A 20,897-nucleotide genomic window follows, 5' to 3' on the forward strand; every position below is an offset into this window, starting at 1 on the left:
AAAGTTGCCGTCTTACTTTGAAAAAATGTATCACAATTGTCATATTTTTACTCGTGCATATATTTCATAACATTAATTTATTATCTCTTTATTGTAACGTTTCATTGCCCTGACTTTTTATGACAATTGAACTAAAACCAAAAAATAAAGGAAATGCAGACTGAGGCATAAACAACTTTCAGGGCTTAACTTTACTACAGAAAGGATCAAATCAAAATGTTCTCTGTCCCATTTCCAGTGTATCTCAGGATATTTGAAAGGTTTAAACTCGTAATTTAAATGATTCCGATCCCTTGTCAAAATAAAAACCACCTGTAGATTTAAATGGGCTGTAAGATTTAATGTTTGTTAAGCTCAGTTTCATTCAAAGTGGCTTTGGGCCAAGAGGTTTTACTCTCAACCAGTGAAATTGATCATTTACCAAGACGAGGTTTTTCAGGTCGTGAGAAACCAGTGTGAACGTTTGCTCCTTTTTTTTTTACCTTTTTCTTGATAAATGAAGGCAATAAAGTTCACGTCTGACTAAAGCAAGAGATCAGTGGATGAGTAAAAGTCTGGACTGACTGTCTGTTGCCTGTAGACGCAGGAGGAGCTGGTGGTGGGCGGCTGTGACGACGCTCTGATTCACCAGCTCTTCATTCAGTCATGGTGCTGTTATTCACAACAGATTCATTCCCCTCAGTTTGCTGTTAACTCGGCTTTTTGAACTGTCAACTCCCAATTAGTCATCATAGATCAAGTATGGGGCGACTCGGGTAAACGCTGAAGATTCACTTATGTTTCCGATTGTGATGGAAGGACGCATTTCAAGGTCAAACGCAGCCTCCGAAGGACGCAGCCCCCGAGTTGAGACGCAGAACAGCTGCTTGCTGTTGAGAACAATGTGAGAAAGAAATTAAAGTTTCGGGCCAATAAAACCAAAACAGTTTGCTTAGAGGCACTAAAATGCTCCGGGTGCCGCCAGAGTGATATTTATCTGTGGGTTCATTAAAACAAGCAGTAACCTTGATTAGTGCATCTTTAATTGTCTGCAGTGATTATCCCCGTCCAGCCCAGACGTTCGACCACATGGTGATAACTCCCATTCTCTGTTCTTCACCCTTCAAAGCTCATTTTTCACACCATTAAATAAAGAAATGTAAAAAGTATAACTTTCCAAAAAACATAAAAATAAGTTTATTCAACATTTATGATGAGTGACTTGAGAAGAAATAATAAAAAATAAATGTCCAGGCGCGGCATACATCATCTTTTTTTTTTTTTTTTTTTTTACAGAAAACTTCTTCACCAGACTTCGCAAGATTTTTCCGAGGTGGTAATAAACTTTGACATTTGGGGGAGCGGGGGAATTGAGACAGGGAAGTGTGTGAGGGTGATGGGGAGGGGAGGGAGGCATGTTTTTCCTCAAAGACTTTGAGCAATGTGGTTCAGGTTCAGATTCAGGAAGTGAAAATTTAGATGGCTGCTGGTGTGTGTCTGTGTGTGTGTGTGTGTGTGTGTGTGCAGAGGACACTCGGGAGTCAATGTGTGTGTGTGTCTGTGTCTGTGTGTGTGTGCAGTCTGATCGGTGCTGACAGGGAAATATGAGGTGCATGTGGTCGTACAAGTGGTGCGGGGGAGACACAAAAGGGAAGAGGAAAACGATGAGGAAATCAAACAGGATATATGTCTAATGTCGACACTTTTTCCATTTGAAAACATGAACGTTTGGCACCAATTAAAAAAAAGTCTGCGCTCTCCGCAGTAAAGTGCTGTGGAGAAACCAATGCGGCCCCGTCCACAAAAACTACTTATAAACAAGAGTGGGAGTCAAACCCACGGCTGGAAATACACGCTGTTGGTGGTGCAGCAGGAAATATTACAGAATGAGGCGGAAAGGAAGGAGTTTTCATTTCAAAGAGAGAGATTTAGAAATAAACGAGTCGGAGAAACAATCTCAGCACAAACAGGAGAAAATGTGAACAATTTGAAACGGAGAACGTTTGTGTTTTAAAGGTTTTGTCGTACAGTTGTGTTCTTGGTGTCATACGACTCAGAATCTTTGGCTTTTTAAACAGAAAATCGAGTTAAGGCACAATTGGGCAAAACAGTCTGCAGCCGTGCTAATGCCGCGTTCCAATACGACTCGGACAACTGGACAGTAATATGTGTACGATCACATTTAAAGACAGAAGTTCTAATAAACGGTAAAAACTACAGCGTTCACTACTGTTGATATAAGGAGGAGCCATCTTGGATTACGAAGTCGGGGTGGTGAGGTTCCTCCGACCCTCCGAGTGGAAGGGGGTCGGCAAGTCCTAGCTCCGAGGTTTAATGGAACGCGACATAACTCTGAGGCCAATGTGTGCTAAATGCTCATGTTAGCATGCTAGCACGCTGAAAGTTACAGTGTTAATAATTTTCACCATCTGCTAACGTTTGCTTATTAGCGCCTTTGGTATAACTGAGGCTACATATTGTTACTTGTGAAGTGACATCGTTATAAAGACGCATTTTTTTACTAAACTGGTGAGTTTGCAATGTGACTCTCAAAAACTAAACAATGCTAGCAGCTACCACGGCTAAGTACGTGTGCTCAGTTGTGGCGATGCTAAATGCTAATGTCTCCAATTTTACTTTACATTGTACTTCGGACGTGAATCGTGCGAATTTGTTTTAATACATAACTACTTTGTCTTGTTTTGCGACACTTTGACTTTAAAGAACTTTACAGAATAATACAAGTCTTAACGATGCTACTTCTTTAATGAAAATCTCTTAAGTTAATTGCCACTTAACCTTGAATGTGTCATTTCCTCCCCGATATTATTTCATGATTTCCTCTCAGTGTTATAAACGGTATGATTAACAGATGACGCACCTATAGGCAGGAAATGGTGTTTTGTTACCACTAACATAATAAAGTCAGAAAAGAAAGATATATATTCAAAGCTGTACACTTCTAGAACTTGTGCATACTTCTCAAAAGTAAAGCCAAGTACACGACATATAAAAATACCTTACAATCAAATTTGACCTTAGAAAAGAGCACAAATTCACATCCATGTTATTTAAAATGTTCCACTTTCTTTGCCGAGTTGAAACGCACCCATGTAACACGTGTGTGACATATATACAAAGTATGTGAAGAGGCAACGTCACGCTTAAAACCGCACAATGAATTGTAATGAGCATAAATCAGTATAAACAAGAACTGTTGGATTCATCAGATCTCACACACACACTCTCTCTCTCTCTCTCACACACACAGACACACACCGTATTGTATAAAATATGAACGACAACTCATTTGGCTTTTATAGCGTCGAGATCTGATGCTTGCAGATGTGCTCTCAGCTTCTTGAGGCAACCGGTGATATAAAAGTGAAAGGTGCATGCACAGCTTTACTGTCAGTCTTATAAAGACAGTGTAAGCACTATTTATTACATGATACGGAGGCTAAGATGAACTTTTTTTTTTTGTGTGTGTGAGGCCCTTTATGTACACAACAGCTTCCATCGCACGTGTTTTGCAGACATTCATTGAGGCCTCGTGTCCACTTTGGGTTTTGGTTTTAATCCGAAGTCGGTTGTTTTGCGTTCCACCGTCCGGAGGAAAACATTTCCACAACATCGTCCGCAAATGTCAGGCTTGTCTTTCAAATTAGCGTCTTTGAGGAGCGGCTGTAGCAGGATGTGATGCCCTCGGCTGCTTCTGACCACTTGGAAGAAAAGAAGAAAAAAAACCTCATCCACACACAAAAACAAGTTGCGTTGCAGTGAGATGAGTTTCCATCCCAGATCAGACGAGCGCCGAGCTTCAGTTGACTTTGAAGATGCTGAAGACGTGAGGCGAGGCGGAGGGGCTGCCCACGGTGTGCAGCCGGAAGGACGAGCCCGTGATGGCCTGCAGCTCCGTGCCCCGGTCCAGTCGCAGGAGGCCGGACACCTGGCACGACTTCACGAAGTGGAAGGAGTGCGGCCCGGCGGAGGGGGTCGTCGCGTAGCCCTCTATGCACTGCAGCTTCTGAGGCTTCTGGCCGGTGGTCACCACGTCCAGCTTCACGTACGGAGTCTGCTGCTCATTGAACAACACCTGAGGACAAAGGGAGACGATCATCCCAAAGCTTCATCTCCAGAGAGAAAAGCTAGGAAGAGAATCAGCAACACTTTGGTTTTCTGCTCAATCAGAAAACTAACCAGTGCTTCCAAGGTCCTGTTATCAGAACTCTGTTCTTTTTTCCTTTTTGGCTGCATTTTCTCCAGACCTCTGCCGACTCGACAAGACGGACGCCTGGCTACATGAAACTGCCCTAAACCTGATATTCACCTCTCTAAAAAACATGACACATACCAGTACACTCTGGGTTTATACACATACCAGTGCAATCTGGTTTTATACACATACCAGTACACTGCTTGGGCACAAGACTCAGATTTATTCTCTCGAGTTGCAAATATGACAGAGATCTCTGGTTTTTTCATCACTTCACCTCGGGGAATATGGAAAACTAATTCAAGAGCAAAGCATTTCTTCCCTTTAAAACTTGGTAGTTTTGTTTGTGCCCTTGAAACTTCATGTTACTTTTAAAAGACTTATCCTGGATCTGAGTTATTTAAAAACCCAATCCGTTAGATGAGTTTCAGTATCAGGACCAAATACCAAACTTTTATGATTTGGACATTGATTTTCAAAATAAATATATGGAATTATAAAATTTAAAGATGCATTAATGTTTTTTTGGCCACTCGGGGGCAGCAGAACAACAAATGTTTGTCTCTATCTAACGAATATAGGTCTAAGGCCGAAGAAACTTGCTTTTCACAAGTACACATCATGGCTGTCTTGCGTGTCACTTCGTGGCGTCCTCGGAAATGAACGCTGCACATCCGCACGATGCAATACGAAGATGAATGATAGGGGGCAGTGTAGGGCCAGATATTTGCCATCATCACGATGTTGTTGGTTTAAAAGCCTTAATAACAGCAGGCTAACCTCCTACAGTGTTATTACGTTTTTTATTTACAGGATTTTGAAGTTTTATATCGTCTGAGTCCACTGCTGCGCCCTCTAGTGGAGAACAACACTTTTAATGAATTACAACTCCCAGCACAACCTCACCTGGCAGAACAGGAAGTAGACGCCGGCCTTCTCCACAGTGAAGGTGCCCAGCTCCTTGTTGTACTTCACCGCTTTGCTCATATTCAACGTCCGCTCTTCCCAGCCCTTTATCACACCACCTTCTCCCACTGACACACACACACACACACACACACACATCCAGGGTGATTAATCTCATGGACGGGAGCTTTGCAGATTATCCTCCATCCTTCAGTTTTACGACTCTTACCTTGCTGAGAGGAGACTTTGGTTACTGGTGGAAAGTAAAAGAGACATTGAAAGAGTTAGAAAAGGGGGAAAGTCAATTAAGATTTTATGGGTGCAATTGTATAGGACTATAGGATTGAAACCACTTCAGCAGATGCTACATGAGAAGGCTACACGAGATCTGCCAAGCCACTTACTCTCGAAATGAGACGCTGCCTTCTTTCCATTTCCATTCCTCCCTCGAAACGTCCCCCCTTTTCGGAAGGCAGAGACAGACAGAATATGAGTTTTAATGGCAAAGAAAATAACGGCTGCGGCTTTTTTTTGATAAAACAATCATTCCCATCTGTATCTGTCTAATAACATAGTGTGTTAATTTGCGGCCATTTAGTCTGAACCTGGCTCGTCTTAACGCGGCTAACAGATGGGCAAAGGATTTCCTTTCACGTGCTTCAATATATTTCCTCAAACTGTTATTTTCGGTCGGGAGCGTGTGCCTCCTTTATTTTTCTCTTTTTTTTTTTTCCCCTGTGGGGGCTAATCTTAGTGCCAGCTGGTCGGAGTCATCAAGAAAGTACTGAGTGCGGAGAAAGAGGAGCGATGAAGAAGTGTGAGTGCTGCTGGGGTCAGACAAAGACAAGATGGAGAAGGAAGAGGGATTTAAATGTTCTCGCTAAATAAGAGAAATGAAGTGCCGGATAAGGAGAGTGGAAAAGGTCTTTGGCTCCTCTCTGACCCTCACAGAGTCGATTAAGAGTGAAGCAACAGTTATGGCCCCTGCTCAAATAAATACAATAAATAAAACACAACAGTAAAAAGGCCCGAGCTGAAGAACGCCTGCTCTTGTTACTCGCTAAAGGTTTATTTTAGCTTTTTTTGCAATCTGGCCTGCGGGGAGGTATTTCAAACACAGATATAGCTTGAATACTGTGTGAACTGTGAAGTACTTTCTGTGTGGAGCGGGCCCCTGCCATCGTACAGGAATATTAAGTCCCTGCTAAAATAACTCGCAGGTGGGTGACCCTGTAGATTTAGGATTTGCTACGGGCGAGCGTAAAGCCCTCAGGCCGGCCAGGTTTTCCTGACTGAGGCTGTCAGTCATCAGAGAGAACATAACAGCAGTGTCCCGCTGAAACGCTGCACCGCGGTGGTCAACTTTCCACAAACTGGAAAAAGCTGTTTGGGCTTTTTTTCTATTGATAGCCGTGGGTTTCCGAACACTGTTTTAATGCATTTTGGAAGCACAGAATCAGATATCGCTTTCAAAAGGAAAAAGCCAATATCTGCAGGATATTAACATGGTTGTTTTGGCGGCGACCGGTCGCTCTCTCAATGAATCCTTTTGTCAAATTTTGGACATTCATCCCTCGGCTGAACTGGAGCACGACGGAGTCTTGAGGGTTCACTCTTGGACAAAATGTGAACAATCAAGCAGTCCCGTGATGGTGACGCAAGCAGGGGCTATAAATACAGCAATGATAGGTCATCAAATATCACCGCTTTCACAACAAATCATAGCTGTGTCAGTCGTGTGCTCAGGGGGGGGAAGAAAAAAAATCAATTTCATTGCCCAAAAGCGTGCAACAAGGCCTCAGTCCCGCGCCAGCTGGTTTTCTGGGCTCCGAGGCCGCTCTGGTCAGACCTGTAATTTCTGGAACAGTCATCCAGCTGCCTACTTTTTCCTGTGTCAACTTTTAGCAGCGGTAGTGCCTGCGGCCCGCTAGACCTGACCATAGTGGCATGTGGGCCAAGGCTGGCCAGCGTTTGTGTTAAATGTTCTTCCCAGAAAAACAACAAGAGTGCAGTTGGTAAGTATATTGTGTCTGTGGTGATTTGGACGGCTGGAAAGCACAGAACGGCGACGTATGCTGGTGGCGCTGGAGGCAAGAAAACTGAATTTTCTTTTTTTTGATTTGCAATATACCGTCTCTCTTCACTCTCTGCCCCACCAGCAGCTCTCTCTTCTCCAGAATGAGCTGGACGATGGCCTTCCTCTGTGTATTCACCTGTTGAAAGAGAGAAAAAAGAAACCACACTATTAACAAACGTCCAATGAGTTTGTTATGACTGTTTTCTGGCACACGTCCTACGCGGCCTCCTCCAGCCAGCCAGCCACATAAACAGTCTCATCTTTTCCAGGATCCTGCCCCCGCTGCCATGCTCGCTTCAGAATAGGTCTACCACTTCCTCCAAGACTGCTTGCGACACCTAATGCGTGTTTTTAGTGCTTCGCATTCCTCGCATGTCTTTGCTCCCCAGTTTTTCATTAAGAAATTAGTTATGTGGAAGAGGCAATGTTGGAAACTCTTGGCTCGGGGCTCCGCCGAGTGACCGAGGGAGGCCTATATAAAGTAAAAGGAGAAGTGGCTGAGGGAAAAGTGTGTTTTAAATTTACTGCTACTGTGGAAACGTCGGCAGCGAGTTGCTCTTCACTCTCCAGACGTTCACTCACTGGCTCTCATCAGGAGTTGGCGAACGGTCAAATGGACAGAACGTGGGGCCCCTTGGGAAACGCTCCAGCATCAACACTCCACGTGTCCAGTTTTGGGGTGTTTGTGCATGTGTGTGTGTGTGTGTGTGCGTGTGTGTGTGTGTGCGTGTGTGTGCATGTCTGTCAATATGATACACAGCCAATCTGCTGTCCCCCTGATCTCAAATCCAGTGCAACCTGGGTTTGTAAGCACTGTGAACTCGAAACCAGAAGAATTTCCATCAGCTCCTTTTTGGCTGCTTCATTAGAAATAATTCACCTTGTGATGCAACCTCCTGCTGGAGTCTAACAAGAGGTTTAAAAAGCTGCACTTTGCACGAGCCTGCACAGAGTTTTACCCTCATTCCTGTAAAATTCCAAACTGTACTTCATCCCCGAGCCCCGTGCATGAGAAGAGGCTCATGCTGGCTGCAGATGATTTACACTTGCCACACTTTTCAGGCCTCCAGCCACAGCAGCAGCCAGTTGGGTATAAAGTGCTCACATGCCAAATAGCTGAGGCTTTCCAGTAAATTGAGATAAAACTGGAGCACAACTGGCACCAGAGTAATTAATCTCTGGAGGAGGAGGAAGGACGGGGGCGCGCGCACACATCACAAGCACACAACTTTGACTGGTCTTATTGGTAAGCAATAAAAGTGCCAAGAAGAGAAATGGTGCAATACAATAGTGGAGTATGTGCACGGGAGGGGCGGGGGGGGCATTGGGGTTGAAGTGTGGACTTGCATTTTTTCCGTGCACCCCCCACGATGATTCCCGTAACCGCAGACACAGAAGAAGTTACATAACAAACACTTGATGGTGCGTAAGAGAAAAAAATAAATGTGCACGCTATTAACGGAAGAGGGTCGTTTTTAAAAAAGTGTGACACAAACCTGCTCCAATCGGTCCTGCAAGACCTTGAAGGACTGAGACAGGTCCCGCGTCTGTCGCCAGGTCCACGCCGTGAACAGCGCGCTGCACGCCGCCAGGGACAGCGCCACCAGGGCCAGAGACGCCCAGACGACCCGCAGCTTGCGCACTCGCCTCCTCTGCAGAATCCGATGCATCGTTGGCGCAGGGGACCGCGCTGCTACTCGCCGCCGCAGACCACCCGAGATCCGCACTTCAGCTCCATTCCAGCGGGGCGCCGAGTCCCTCCGAACGCGCTCCTGTCCAAATGTCCATTCTGGTTTGGGGGAAAGACGCGCAAAAGTGGCACAGGCAGCGCGCAACTGCAACGCCAGCAGCACGGGGAAGATGCGTTTTAAATTTCTCCCCTCAGTGGGACTGATGAAGTGGGTTCAGAGCGACAGAAACACCCGATCCTTCCTCCACGCGCATCCGAACCACCATCCTCCGATTGCGTGCAGGCCGAAAACTGTGCAACTTGCGCACATCAACTGTTGCATCCTTCTCGCTGTGATTCGTTGACTCAGCGCTCTTGTCTTCCCTTCAGCCAACGTGCTGGGGGGTCACTCCATTAGAGAGACTGACTGACTGCTGCTGCTGCTGCTGCTGCTGCTGCTGGTGCACGCGGGGGCAGTGCGCGGGTTTTACGCACAGGCACGCACGCACACATTACGCACAGAGACTCGGAGGTGAACCCTGATGTTGTGATAGCAGCTGGCGTCCGCAGTAAGAAAACCAACGAAAACATCGGCCACTTCCTCCGCGTCTCAGTTACTTTCATCAAGTCGCATTGCCTTCGAATATGTGCCATTCACGCGTGGAGCACCTCCCCGAGTAGCCACGCGGTGGCGGTGGTGTATAAGTAAATATCACCAGCCTGCGTGAGCCACTGCAGAAAAGTGGAGAACACATTTCTTTATTTCATTTTACTGTAAAATTATAAATTAAGTGTAAATAATTGTCATCGTACTCAGGTGCAATGAAACTGTCTCTAGTCAAGATTTATATTATTGTAAAATAGAGAATAACAAGAATAACAGTAAATAATAATGTGTACAACAAAAAGAATAAGGCAAGAATGTTTTATTTCAGTTGCAGTGTGGTGGGTTGTGTATGTGTGTCAGCCACAGTCACTTGATGTGTGTGTGTAACAGTGTTTGGTGTGATGGGGGTTCACAGTTCTGAACTTGTTTATTCCCATGAGCTCGTATCGGCTCTCTCTAGATTCAAACAAATTCTGAGTTCTCTGTGGGAGTAACTTGTGATATGGATATTTTTGGAGCAAATATATGTTAGTAATTAAACAAGCCAAACCTGTTGTGCTTTTCATTCATTCACACAAAGCAGGTTTTCTTTGCCACTGTTTAGTTTGACTAGTTTGAAGAAGCCTGGGGATGTAAAAGTTTTAGTAAAAGGTCTCAAAAGAGGGAAACAAGTTTTCTATTATAGATTTTATTTATTTCCACACAGACTGGATTCAACCTGTGAACCGTTATGTGGATAACAAATTAAGCTGGAGTTCAAAACTAAACTGAGTTATAGCTAGAGACAGCTTCTTCTGTTTTAATTCAGTGGATGGTTTTAAAATGAAAAATATGTGTTTCCCAAAGTTCTCAAAAACATTAGCAAAAGCCAATTTGTGGGTGAATCTGAAACTCGGATTGTTCCTGTCTGCTTGCTAGCAAACATCTTTCTTGCCTGCGTTGGCTTACTGCTGCCTTTCGTTGGCGTGTTACCACCATCTACTGTTGGTCTGTGAAACAGCCTGAAGCCATCAGAGGCAATGTGTTTTGCATCGTACGAGCGTCCTGGTGCATGAAACAGAAACAGAAAACTGCTCCTAAAACACAAATGGTGTTCAAACACTATTCAACTCATCAACCACACATCATGTCAGGGGTTTTTGTTTAGTTGGACCCAGAAGTGGACGCAGGGCTGGAAAAGGTAATGGCTCTTTAATGATTCTTGCAGGGGGAATGGTGATGGTTGAGGAAGACGAGCAGAGGGAGGACTGGAGAGTCTGATTGTGGTGGGGGGGTGGACAGACACAGCAGGTGGTCATGGCAACACGAGCACATGCAGCTTTCTATTCAGTTTATTATTCTTAATGCAACTTAGTAATATATTCCTGCTTCCTTTTGTTAGAGCAGTACACAAGAGTTCTATTTTTACTTTATTTTGCCATGAATGCATAGTGTTTGTATAGATAGTGTGTCTATATCCAAAAATCCATATAAGCTCATTACTCCTGGTAAATGATTAATAAATGATTATATGGATGAATTTACTCAGAGGGAAAGAAATTAAGTCGACACAGTTGCTTTATATATTCACACAACAGGTTTTATTGAACTCTCACCGGTTTTATTCCTCAACTACTGAACAAATCAAACAAATAAAAAATAAACCACAACCTTTGTTTTTAGCCTAAAATACGTTTCTGAAACCAACATTTGAATGTCATGCAGGCTCTAGGCTAACGCTAATATGGCTTTTGTTATTTCTACCGCATTTATAGAGTAAGGATTTCTGGTCGAGCAAATGACAGTCAGCGCTAAATGCTACGTAGATGCTACCGTTCCAGAGACACATATAAAAAATGAATGCCCGCAGGTGACATTTGAAAACACACTTACTAATTCATCACATGAATATGAACATGTGGCACATTGGGTATCACACACATTTAGGCTCCACAGCACCAAAGTTGAGGAAACAACCTCAAGACATCAACATAGTTGTTTTTATCTACGCGTACTGATTGTGAGAAACACACCCTGCTCCCTAAAAATCTGAATCAACATTTAAAAGTCTTCACGTTGCACATTTAAGTTGATTTATTGCTAAGATCTCAGTGGATTTTAAAGGAATCAGGGTTGAACTTTGACTTGATTTTGAAATATTTGAAATTGTGTGGACTCCACTGAGGAAACCAGAGTTACACGTTGTATAATTTGTAGCTCTGGCTCGTTCTGGTGAGAAGATTTAAATATCTCTTCATCTTCCCCTGGACTCTATCGATCTTTGTGTCACTCTGTAACAACACGGATGACAATGCACCAAATATACTTTTCCACGTTGACGTCTCGACTCTGAAGCAAACATACGTGATCATTTGACCACACAATGTCCCGAGGACGGAGAAAAACAACTTCACATTCCTCACTCAATTATTTCGTAAACAAAGTATGAAAATAAATGCAAATTGCAAAAGCTACAAAAGGAGGGTTAGTGGTTCTTACTTGTTTAGAGTGAGAGAAAACAAACTAAATATAACGCTGAGTGTTTTCAGTAAATGGCTGGAAGTGATACAAGAAGTCCTCTTTTTTGTTTTTTTTAAACTACACTGGATATAAAACAGAAGTGCGGCCCAGAGTGGTGCCACTTTCATTTTAGCCGGACAGGTCTAAAGACGCGCACCGAGCCCAGTCCAAGATTTTCCTTTTGTTTTTCAGATTCCGCCAGATGGATCGTTTTCCTTTGATTTCTGACTTTTATCCACGTCTTTGAAACCAGCCCCGGGAGTTTGCTGTCTGGCAGCGTGGAGGGAGGTTTTAGGTTCAATCCCACTGATTCCTTTAGTGCACACTTTGATTACCCTCACATCCATCTATGTACACAGCTCAACCATGGAAGAGAACAGTGCAAATGCCAACACTTGTATCACAACAGCTTTACAGTGGAGGGGTGACCGACTCTTTGGTTGTCATAGTTAATCATAAACTTAAAGGGACAGGATACCACAAACTCACTTTTTATTTCAACAGCCGTACAGTAAAACATACATCCTGTTTTTTATCTGGATCTTTGTGCAAACGATTATTTCACTTCTGGATGAGGATGTTTTGTACTTTCTCTAAAGATCCTTCAAATATAGGCCCCCCCACAACACACACACACACACACACACACCTAATACCACATATACCACAGATTAAGGTCCCTAAATTATGAACTATTTAAATGTATTGCAAAGGCCCCATTCCAATACTTCCAAAAACTGCATCGTTGATTATTTGATTATTGAGCCAATTAAGTGTTTGCTGAGCCCCTCCTGCAAACAGCGATCGGCCAATCACAGATTAGCAACGGTTACTGGACACAACATAAGATTTCTCCACGTTGAAGTGGTGTTTGTGAAGATTTAATAATAGTGATTCTGTGCATATAAGACAATTGATTAATCTTATGAACGGTGTGTTTATCTACCCCAACGTAAGCTGCCTGCATTAGCATTGCTAAGCTAACTAGCTCGATGATTTCAGTAGGAATGTATTTTGTGGGTCTACAGGTTGTGTAACTATATTTTAACTGTGTTTTTATTTGAAACGCTATGCTAAATGCTAGGGCTAAACAAATACCTCAGCTTTTGGCATTAAATCCTGTGTGCAGCCGACACGTGCATATTTTTTTACAAGGCTGGAACATAAAAAAAAATTGGTTATAATCAGGATTTTCAATCAAGCCAGGGAGTTAGTATCGGTAGAAATGAAGTGAAAGTATTGGAGCTTAGCAAACAGTCAACTATTTAAACTTTTTTTTGCAGAAATCTGTCCGATCACTGAGTCTGAGTCTGAATCCCTGCACTGTGTAGGTTGAACTCCTGGTTACCGAGGCTGAGAGGTCGTGTTAGGGTTGGGCCAGGTGCTCCAGGGCCTCTCCCTCGCAGCGCATGCAGTGGTAGCCCATCTTATCCGTCAGATCGTAACAGCCCTGGCTGACGTAAAAGTCCACCGAGGATTTGTTCCACTCTAGAACAGTGAAATTGAGCTGGTTGCAGCCGGCAGCCATGCCCAGCTTCAAGAGAGCAAAAATGAAATGAGAAGACAGTCGTACGTTGTGCTGTGTTGACATGAGGGATGGTGATGTGTATCTTACTCACCTGTGCTACCTTGCTCATGAGTGCTTTGCCAATGCCCTTCCCTGAAAGAGAGAATCCACATTGTTATGTATTGACTTTTGGTTTAATATTCCCCAGGTGTTTATCACGAATTATAAGTAAGACTCCTAACTCTACCTCTGAACTCTGGCATCACGTACAAGTCCTCCATATAAACGGCTCTGCCTGACCACGAGCTGTAGGAGTAGAAGTAAAGTGCGTAGCCGATCTTCGTATGACCTGGAACAAACCGTCAACAAAGACAAAATGTGATGTTATCAAATCCTAATCAACCAAAGCACATGTTGTTTTGGCTCATTACTGTTTATCCTCTTTTAAATGTTTTCTGTTTGGAATTTTATGAATTGATGGCGCTCAGTGGCGCTATGGTCGAGTTGTGGTGACTGAAAAGAGCCGGTGTCATGGAAGAAAAAGGCCCAGCTGGTCAGCAGAGCGTAGGCTAATGATCTCATTACTGTATTTCAGGGGGAAAGCAGTGTGTTAGCCTTGTTATGTAAGTGAGAGCAGCAGCAATACACTGTTGTATTAGGTAAGAAAGCGCTTATGAATATGGACTGATGTAAACTTAGCTCACAGCTGCTGAGCGTAGATAAAGTCAAGTTTCTCTCAGGAACTGGTGGAGACCAAAACAAAGCTTAAACACTTGTACACATTTAGCATTTGTCATGATTTTTGACATGTCATAGAAGAGAAAGCACAGAGGTTCCTGGTAACATGAACAATGGCTCTGCTCTGTTCAAGTGTCCCAGTGATTAATTCCATTCTTTACAGTGTGGTGGAAACTCCACGCAGACGGACTCACAACACTTTAAAATACATGAGAAAATGACTCACAAGAAAACGTCACATACTATCGAATGGTGAGTAACACATTAGTGCAGACGCAGCATCTTTGAGTGTGACCTTTGGTTGAACCATTTCAGTGAAAAGTACCTTCAGCACTTTGCTGTTGTTGTTTCCTGTTAGTTCCTGTTTTACTTTGAATTGTCTTTCCCCTCTTACTTCCTGTCTGTGTCTTGGGTTCCCCTCCTCTGTGATTGGCTGTCTCGCCCCTGATGTGTTTCACCTGTGTTCACTTCTTCCTGCCTCTCTGGTGTATTTAGTCTCTGTGCTCCCTCTCCTCCTGTTTGCCTCAGTTCTCTTTTATTCCTGCCATGTTTCCTGTAACAACATGGCAGTAACCTGTTGTTACTTGAGTTTGGGATTTCCTGAGTTTCTTTGCCAACCAGCGCACCTGCCATCAGTGAGCCTGCCTTCTCGATTCAAGAAGCCTTCCTGCCCTACCCACCTTCTCTGACATCTGCCTTTTGGGTCATGTGAATTAAGGAATCTGGTTTTGGTATGTTTATTCGTCACGTAGTTGTCTAATCCTGTTAGTTTGTATGAACATATGAATATTTGCTGCTGGTGCTCGCTAGTTTTTGACATTTGTAAGTAAACACTCTCACTGATGGTTCTCTCTCTCACCTTCTTTGGTTTTGTGCTGTTCTGGTACCTCAGCAACAATCCCATGGAAGAACGGGTTCTTGGAGAAACCATCTTGCTCCAAGTCTGCGAGTAGAAAGCAAGAGGTACGTGTAAATAACAGACTGGTTCTCTAGATTAGTTAAACAGTTAGTAATTCTGAATGATGATTCTAGATCTAGTGATGCCTGAATACAACAGATATCGATGGGAGTGTAATGAATGATTTATCCGGCTTATCAGCTTGTACTGTTGTCGTGGAATTGCTCCAAAAAAGTTTATACTGAATGTTGATCGTAGATAAAAAATTGTCCAAGGTTCATTTGGTAGCTGTTCTGAAGCTTCAGATCTTATCACACAATCGTCTCAGTTCCTCATCCTGTTAAATTTTAATGGGCTGCAGGTTGAAAAGTCCACTAAGTGCTCAGAAGGAAAATAAAAACAAGCATTTAACGTCTGCAACAATCATCTCTGATGTTGTATTCGCTCCACTGAAGTTCACCTTGTTATTATGAAGGTCAAATCAATTTTAATGTGAAGTGAAGACAGATGAGTTCACAGTTAACAGCAGAAATAGAAATGTATTTATATCTCGCTGGCTGATAAAACAGTAGCAATAAGTACTGCATGTATATTACGATATTGATTAATATAGTTTAATGGCCAAAGCTCCATTTCCATCCCTGCTGCTGGATTCTCTGACCTCCAGTGATGATGTTCTTATGAAGGTCGACTGTATTCTAGTGTCAGGTCAAGACAGAGGAGTGCACATCTCACAGTACAGTTACCTCTCTGTGTCACTTTCACGTGGTCTGTTACTTTCTCATACTCAGCCAATTCCTGCAAAGGTGGGAGAAGAAAAAAGTAAATCACAAACATTAGACACCATATATTTCTATTCCTGATAAATCCCCCCCCCACACACACACACACACACACACATAGTCCCAGTGTGTTAACTTTATTTATACACACAGGAAATGCATTGAAACACATGTTCTTCTGCATCTCACACAACAACACGTCTGAGATCTAATAATAACAACATCACCCTGCATGTGAAAGCGAGGTAGTGACGTCACAGCTGCACGCGTGTGATACATACACCCGAGCTGCACGTGCACACGCGCCCCCCCCTCTCCCCCTCCTCCATCCCCCTCCTCTCCTCACCATGATCATGCGCGCGATGTCCTTACAGTCCTCCACGTTGGCGGCGCGGATGGAGAAATCCATGACGGGCAGAGGGGACGAGGTGACCGGGCGGAGTGAGGAGGTGTTGACGGTGTCAGAGGCGGAAGGAGAACCGGGGCTGAACGGAGGCAGTCACGGGGTGGGGGAGCGTCACGCCTGTTCTCTAACGCCATTGGTCAACGCGTCAGCTCGCTTCAAGGTACGGGATTGTGATTGGCTGCTCGCTGAGGGAGGAGCCAACAGCTCGTATGTTTTATTCCTCTTTATTTCATTTGAGACTTTTACAATACATTCTTCTGAATGAGTCAGTCAATGAAACTTTCATTCATGCAGCAACTTTCAAACAAATCAAATGTAGTTCAAAGTAATAAACTTTATTGATATTGCATCATATACATTAATTAAAATGAGTTTATGAGTAAAAAGGTCTTAGATCACTTGTTAAAATGATCAAAATTCACTCCACAGTGGTGTAACTGATAAAAACACAGTGGAACATATACAACATGTACAATATCATTAAACTAAAAGTCATGAGAACATATGATTTTAAGCAAAAACAATAAAAAGCTATAAAAGTAGAGCACAAAGGAGGAGTTTTGAAGCTGCAGTCACAGCATTACACTATTATGACAACAGGCAGTGCTTAAATACAACAGTTACACAACTGATCCTAGAACAATCACAAGATCTGAACTGTTTACAGCCCAGTTCTTCCTAAGATTCATGAGGTCCTGGTCAGCAACATAAAATATCTCATCAGTTTCTCATCACAGCCAGTTGTAGAGTATCAGAGCTAAACAGGCCATTTTACAACCAATGTTTTCAGGTCGTCTGCTTAACGATTCAACACAACTCGCTAAACTGGAGTAACAGGGAGGCGAGGAGCGTGAGAACCTGCACAGACAGGTTAGAAATAATGAATAACTCCTGACTTACTAAACTCTACACTGTTTAGACAGCAGGGTCTCTTTGGCCTCCACCAGGGGGCAGATTAAACCTGGGGGCATGTATGTCCCCTTTTGCTCTGGTTGGTCAGTTGAATTTTATTACGTCAGTTGGTGGTTTGTTAGCTTGCTTTTGTGCATTTGCCTTCTTTAATTGGCCCGTAGGTTTATTACATGGTTTTTGTAAATAGTTTTTGACGTTTTGGGCTAAATAAAGCTGCCGGTGACTCACTGTGCCTTCCAGCTCGGTCCCTTGCTTTAACCTTGCCTTTAAAATGACATGACCTAAAATCCATTTAATTATCTGCTTATTAACAACTGCAGACTGTTGTAAAAATCCTTTAATAACTAACTGAAATAACTATTGTTTCTATTTGCAGATGAACTTTGATTCAGATGCTCTACAGCTCCTCTCTAGAAAAGTACATCGTCGTGCAGGTAGGCAGATATCTATAGCATCCATAGGGATATTCACAAATTGACTTTATTTATATTGCTCTTATTCTTATTCATATTTTATTCAGTCTTTTAAAATCTTAGCATTTTACAATTACATTTTCATGGTCCTCAGAAGATGATGTTGTGGCCCCCTCTTGACCTTTGAGGCCTCTGTCAGGTCCGAGTTTGTCCTTGACCGGATCAGTCCATTAGTAACGACAGACGGGTTTTATGAAATGTGCTGTGGATGTTGACGATCCCCAGAGGATCAACCCAGATGTTGGGTTTGTTGACCCCTTGACCTTCATCTCTGAGGCAACATTTACAATGTGTACATGTAGAAAACTCTAGATTACAGATTATCCTGACGTTCACTGATAATTGTCATGCTTCCCACGGGATGAACCGCTCCCACCAGCTTTCCTTCAGCACTACCCTAAGACATCATCAGAAGATGACTCGTAATTTTTACAAATCACTGTAGAAATCCGCTGAACACATTCATACCTAAGCCATGTGTTGCTTTTATGGGGTTGTTATAATAATTTTCGCCTCTAGAGGGAACCGTAGCAAGGTTTCAGACTTGTGGTGTGTGTTTTATGTCTGAGCTGCTGGAAGAGGAGCTGATGTGCCTCATTCACAGAGAGATTTATGGGTGTGTGGGAAATCCGCAGTGGAGAAATGCACATCTTGTACTGTTGAGGTTAAATACTTTCTTATGAATCACTCAAGTTTTACTATTTTCACTCAATATACAAAATATAACTCATGGTGGATTATTGCACCTTTCCGTCTGGTACATTTTCTCGTTGTCCTCAACAACTGAGTTTCTATTTCTAACCACAAGCCGAGGATTATTTTACTAATAATAAGACTGACGCCTTTGGCTTCTGTTTCTGTGTGTTTTACAGATTTATGCAGTTTTACATCCAGGGATCGTATGATATATAAAAAGGGCTGGATTTCACAGAGGGTGTCGAGGAGCTGTGAAGAGGTTATATTCAGTAGAAATAGCTGGTGATGACGCACGTGTGGACATGTCATCTTAGTGATAAGTTCAGCCCCAGAAATAAGAATGATCTCATGAATTCACACTGTTTCACACAGGCGTAACGGCGAGTCCCAGACAACTGAGCGCCATGTTAGAGGAACTGAGAACCATGTGGTGAGAGAAGTAATGAACAAGTTCATCAACTAGACCAGTGGGGAAATATATAAATGTATATATAGATAGATCTGAAGATATGACTCATTAAGAGAGATGAAGCACATGTCTTTCTTTAGATAAGCCTGTCAAATGGATTTGTCTTATTCTAGCATCCCAGTTCATGAGGTGGAACAAACACGTGCTTTTAAATAGTGAGCCGATCAAATCAAAATACCTCATGTTTGACCTCACGCTCGATACCAGCTGTTTATTATGTGTTTTAATAGTCTGTCAACGCAGGTACAACACATGAAACCCCTCTGGCTGGTTGACGTCACTCAACCAGCCAGAGAAAGGGGACTATAGTTTAAGTGTATACAAATCGTATCTCCAAACTGAATACTTGAGGTTGAGGTACTTCATTTGAGTACATTTACATTTTAAGCTACTTTCTGCTTCTTTATTTATTGCTTTTCAATCGACTACATTTATTTTACGGCCTTCGTTTCTTTCGAATAAATCAATCCAACAGAAATATCTTTCAAAGCTTGAAAGTATTTCAGAACTTCTTCATGACTTTCTATTTGACCTTTGACTCTATGAAAAACAAATACACGCAAGAAATGGATCGTGTCGAAGTATTCCAAAAAACTCTGTCCCCTCTTTGCCGTCCTTCTGTTTAAAGAGACGTGTAATGATTGTCTGTGAAACCCACGAGACTTCAGCTGGTGAAGTCATGTGTGAAGTCTGGTTTGAGGTAATAACTGACGAGTGAATCAGCAGAGAAATATGTCAGAGATCGTCCCTGTCATTTCTCACATGATGATTTCTATTCATTAACCTGCAGCCTGCTGCGTGTGGCCCTGACGCTCCTCTAACTTCTCTGCTCTCGTGTGATTTGTGTTGATTCTACACACACGTCTCGGTATAAATAGGAGCCTGTAGTTGCTTGAGACTAAAAATACATTTCGTACATGGCAGAGTGGAGGGTGGGGAGGAAATGAGCAGGGAAAGGGGGATTTTGCTGGGCTGGCTTTCTCCTGGAGCAAATAAAGCCGTCTATGTTGCTATTAATAGCTCCAGTGGGCCGGTGTGACTCCTTATAACTGACTAATGGCTCCGTTGGTTGGACGCAAGCAGCAAAACCAGAGCATTGCCGTCGTTTTTCATCAGCGGCCTCTCTGGCTCTGCCGATGACGTGGGTGAGACGCCCCCAGACAGTTTTTACAGACGCACTATAGAGGACTCACAGGCTGTTAGGGGAGGCAGAGGCATTGAAGACGGTATTAGTCAGTGGACTGTGAGCAAGAAGGAGAGGGGCCTCTCACTGGGATATCCACGACAACACAGAGCAAATGATGATTGGTTTCAAAGGACAAGCAGTACAAGCAGCTAGGAAATATGCTCAGAAAATAGACTGTACGTAAAGATGGATGACACGATGGAAACGTTTTAATCTTCACCTGCAGTACAGCTCATAAATCCTGTCTCTCCCATGTTAGTGAATGGGACGTAAACCAAGCATTTTAAGGTCGTTCTTATCACACTGATGAATGGTCAAGTGTTTGTTTCTGATAAGTTTGGTTTTAATTGGTTATTTGATGCTATTAAAACAGATTAAAACATCATGATTGACAGCTGAGACCGACTTACGATTGGTCGAAAGCATGTATCATCTTTCCTCCTCTTCCTGGACCTTATGCTAAAGCTAATTAGCTTCTGGATCTTGATCTTGAGCAGAGCTAATGTTAAATAACCTTTAAAACCCAGGTATGAATCTTTACCTCTCTATTAAAACGGCAGGACTCTTGACCCATGCTGTTTTAAAGACCGTACTAGAGCTTTGCTGTAAAGGTTTTTCCCACATTGACCTTTTAAAGCCGGCGCACAGGAAGCCGTCTTTCTCATTCATTAGGGGTGAATGATGTGAGCGTAATAAACCATCTGCTCATGAGTGCTCAAGAAAAGTGACACAACCTCGTCTTTACTCTCGACATGAGTTTAAATGGATCAGCTTCTTAGACGTGATGCTGTGAGTGACAACAATATCATGTGAAGTGACAGATGACAAGTGACGATTTCATTTCCTGTTATCGTGCCCCCCCCCCCCCCAAAATGGG

The 20,897-nt window shown here is 43.1% G+C and overlaps 2 protein-coding genes across 2 annotated transcripts; both read right to left on the reverse strand.

The window, feature by feature from the left end:
- Positions 1-2,640: 2,640 nt before the first annotated feature.
- Positions 2,641-9,472, reverse strand: tnfsf12 (TNF superfamily member 12). Its single transcript, XM_035149080.2, has 6 exons — positions 8,675-9,472; positions 7,233-7,314; positions 5,506-5,562; positions 5,331-5,354; positions 5,102-5,229; positions 2,641-4,075 (listed from the first exon to the last, which is right to left on the reverse strand). The coding sequence occupies exons 1-6, from the start codon at positions 8,846-8,848 to the stop codon at positions 3,800-3,802; spliced, it is 741 nt and encodes a 246-aa protein (XP_035004971.1). The 5' UTR covers positions 8,849-9,472; the 3' UTR covers positions 2,641-3,799.
- Positions 9,473-11,011: 1,539 nt separating this feature from the next.
- LOC118102518 (thialysine N-epsilon-acetyltransferase) lies at positions 11,012-16,381 on the reverse strand. Its single transcript, XM_035148760.2, has 6 exons — positions 16,225-16,381; positions 15,843-15,894; positions 15,058-15,141; positions 13,708-13,809; positions 13,573-13,613; positions 11,012-13,487 (listed from the first exon to the last, which is right to left on the reverse strand). Exons 1-6 carry the CDS (start codon positions 16,285-16,287, stop codon positions 13,320-13,322), a joined length of 510 nt encoding a protein of 169 aa, XP_035004651.1. The 5' UTR covers positions 16,288-16,381; the 3' UTR covers positions 11,012-13,319.
- Positions 16,382-20,897: the final 4,516 nt, after the last annotated feature.

This window comes from Hippoglossus stenolepis, chromosome 23 (assembly GCF_022539355.2).
Source record: "Hippoglossus stenolepis isolate QCI-W04-F060 chromosome 23, HSTE1.2, whole genome shotgun sequence".
Classification (NCBI taxonomy): domain Eukaryota; kingdom Metazoa; phylum Chordata; class Actinopteri; order Pleuronectiformes; family Pleuronectidae; genus Hippoglossus; species Hippoglossus stenolepis.

Bases quoted from the DNA above. Each gene is read 5' to 3' on its own strand.
- tnfsf12 (XM_035149080.2), bottom strand. From the start codon at position 8,848: ATGCATCGGATTCTGCAGAGGAGGCGAGTGCGCAAGCTGCGGGTCGTC. The intron at 7,315-8,674 runs GTTTGTGTCACA...CTCTTTCAACAG, and splicing joins TGCAGGACCGATTGGAGCAG to GTGAATACACAGAGGAAGGC. The intron at 5,230-5,330 runs GTAAGAGTCGTA...TGTGTGTGTCAG, and splicing joins CAAAGTCTCCTCTCAGCAAG to TGGGAGAAGGTGGTGTGATA.
- LOC118102518 (XM_035148760.2), bottom strand. From the start codon at position 16,287: ATGGATTTCTCCATCCGCGCCGCCAACGTGGAGGACTGTAAGGACATC. The intron at 15,895-16,224 runs GTGAGGAGAGGA...CCACCTTTGCAG, and splicing joins ACATCGCGCGCATGATCATG to GAATTGGCTGAGTATGAGAA. The intron at 15,142-15,842 runs GTAACTGTACTG...TTCTACTCGCAG, and splicing joins CGTGAAAGTGACACAGAGAG to ACTTGGAGCAAGATGGTTTC.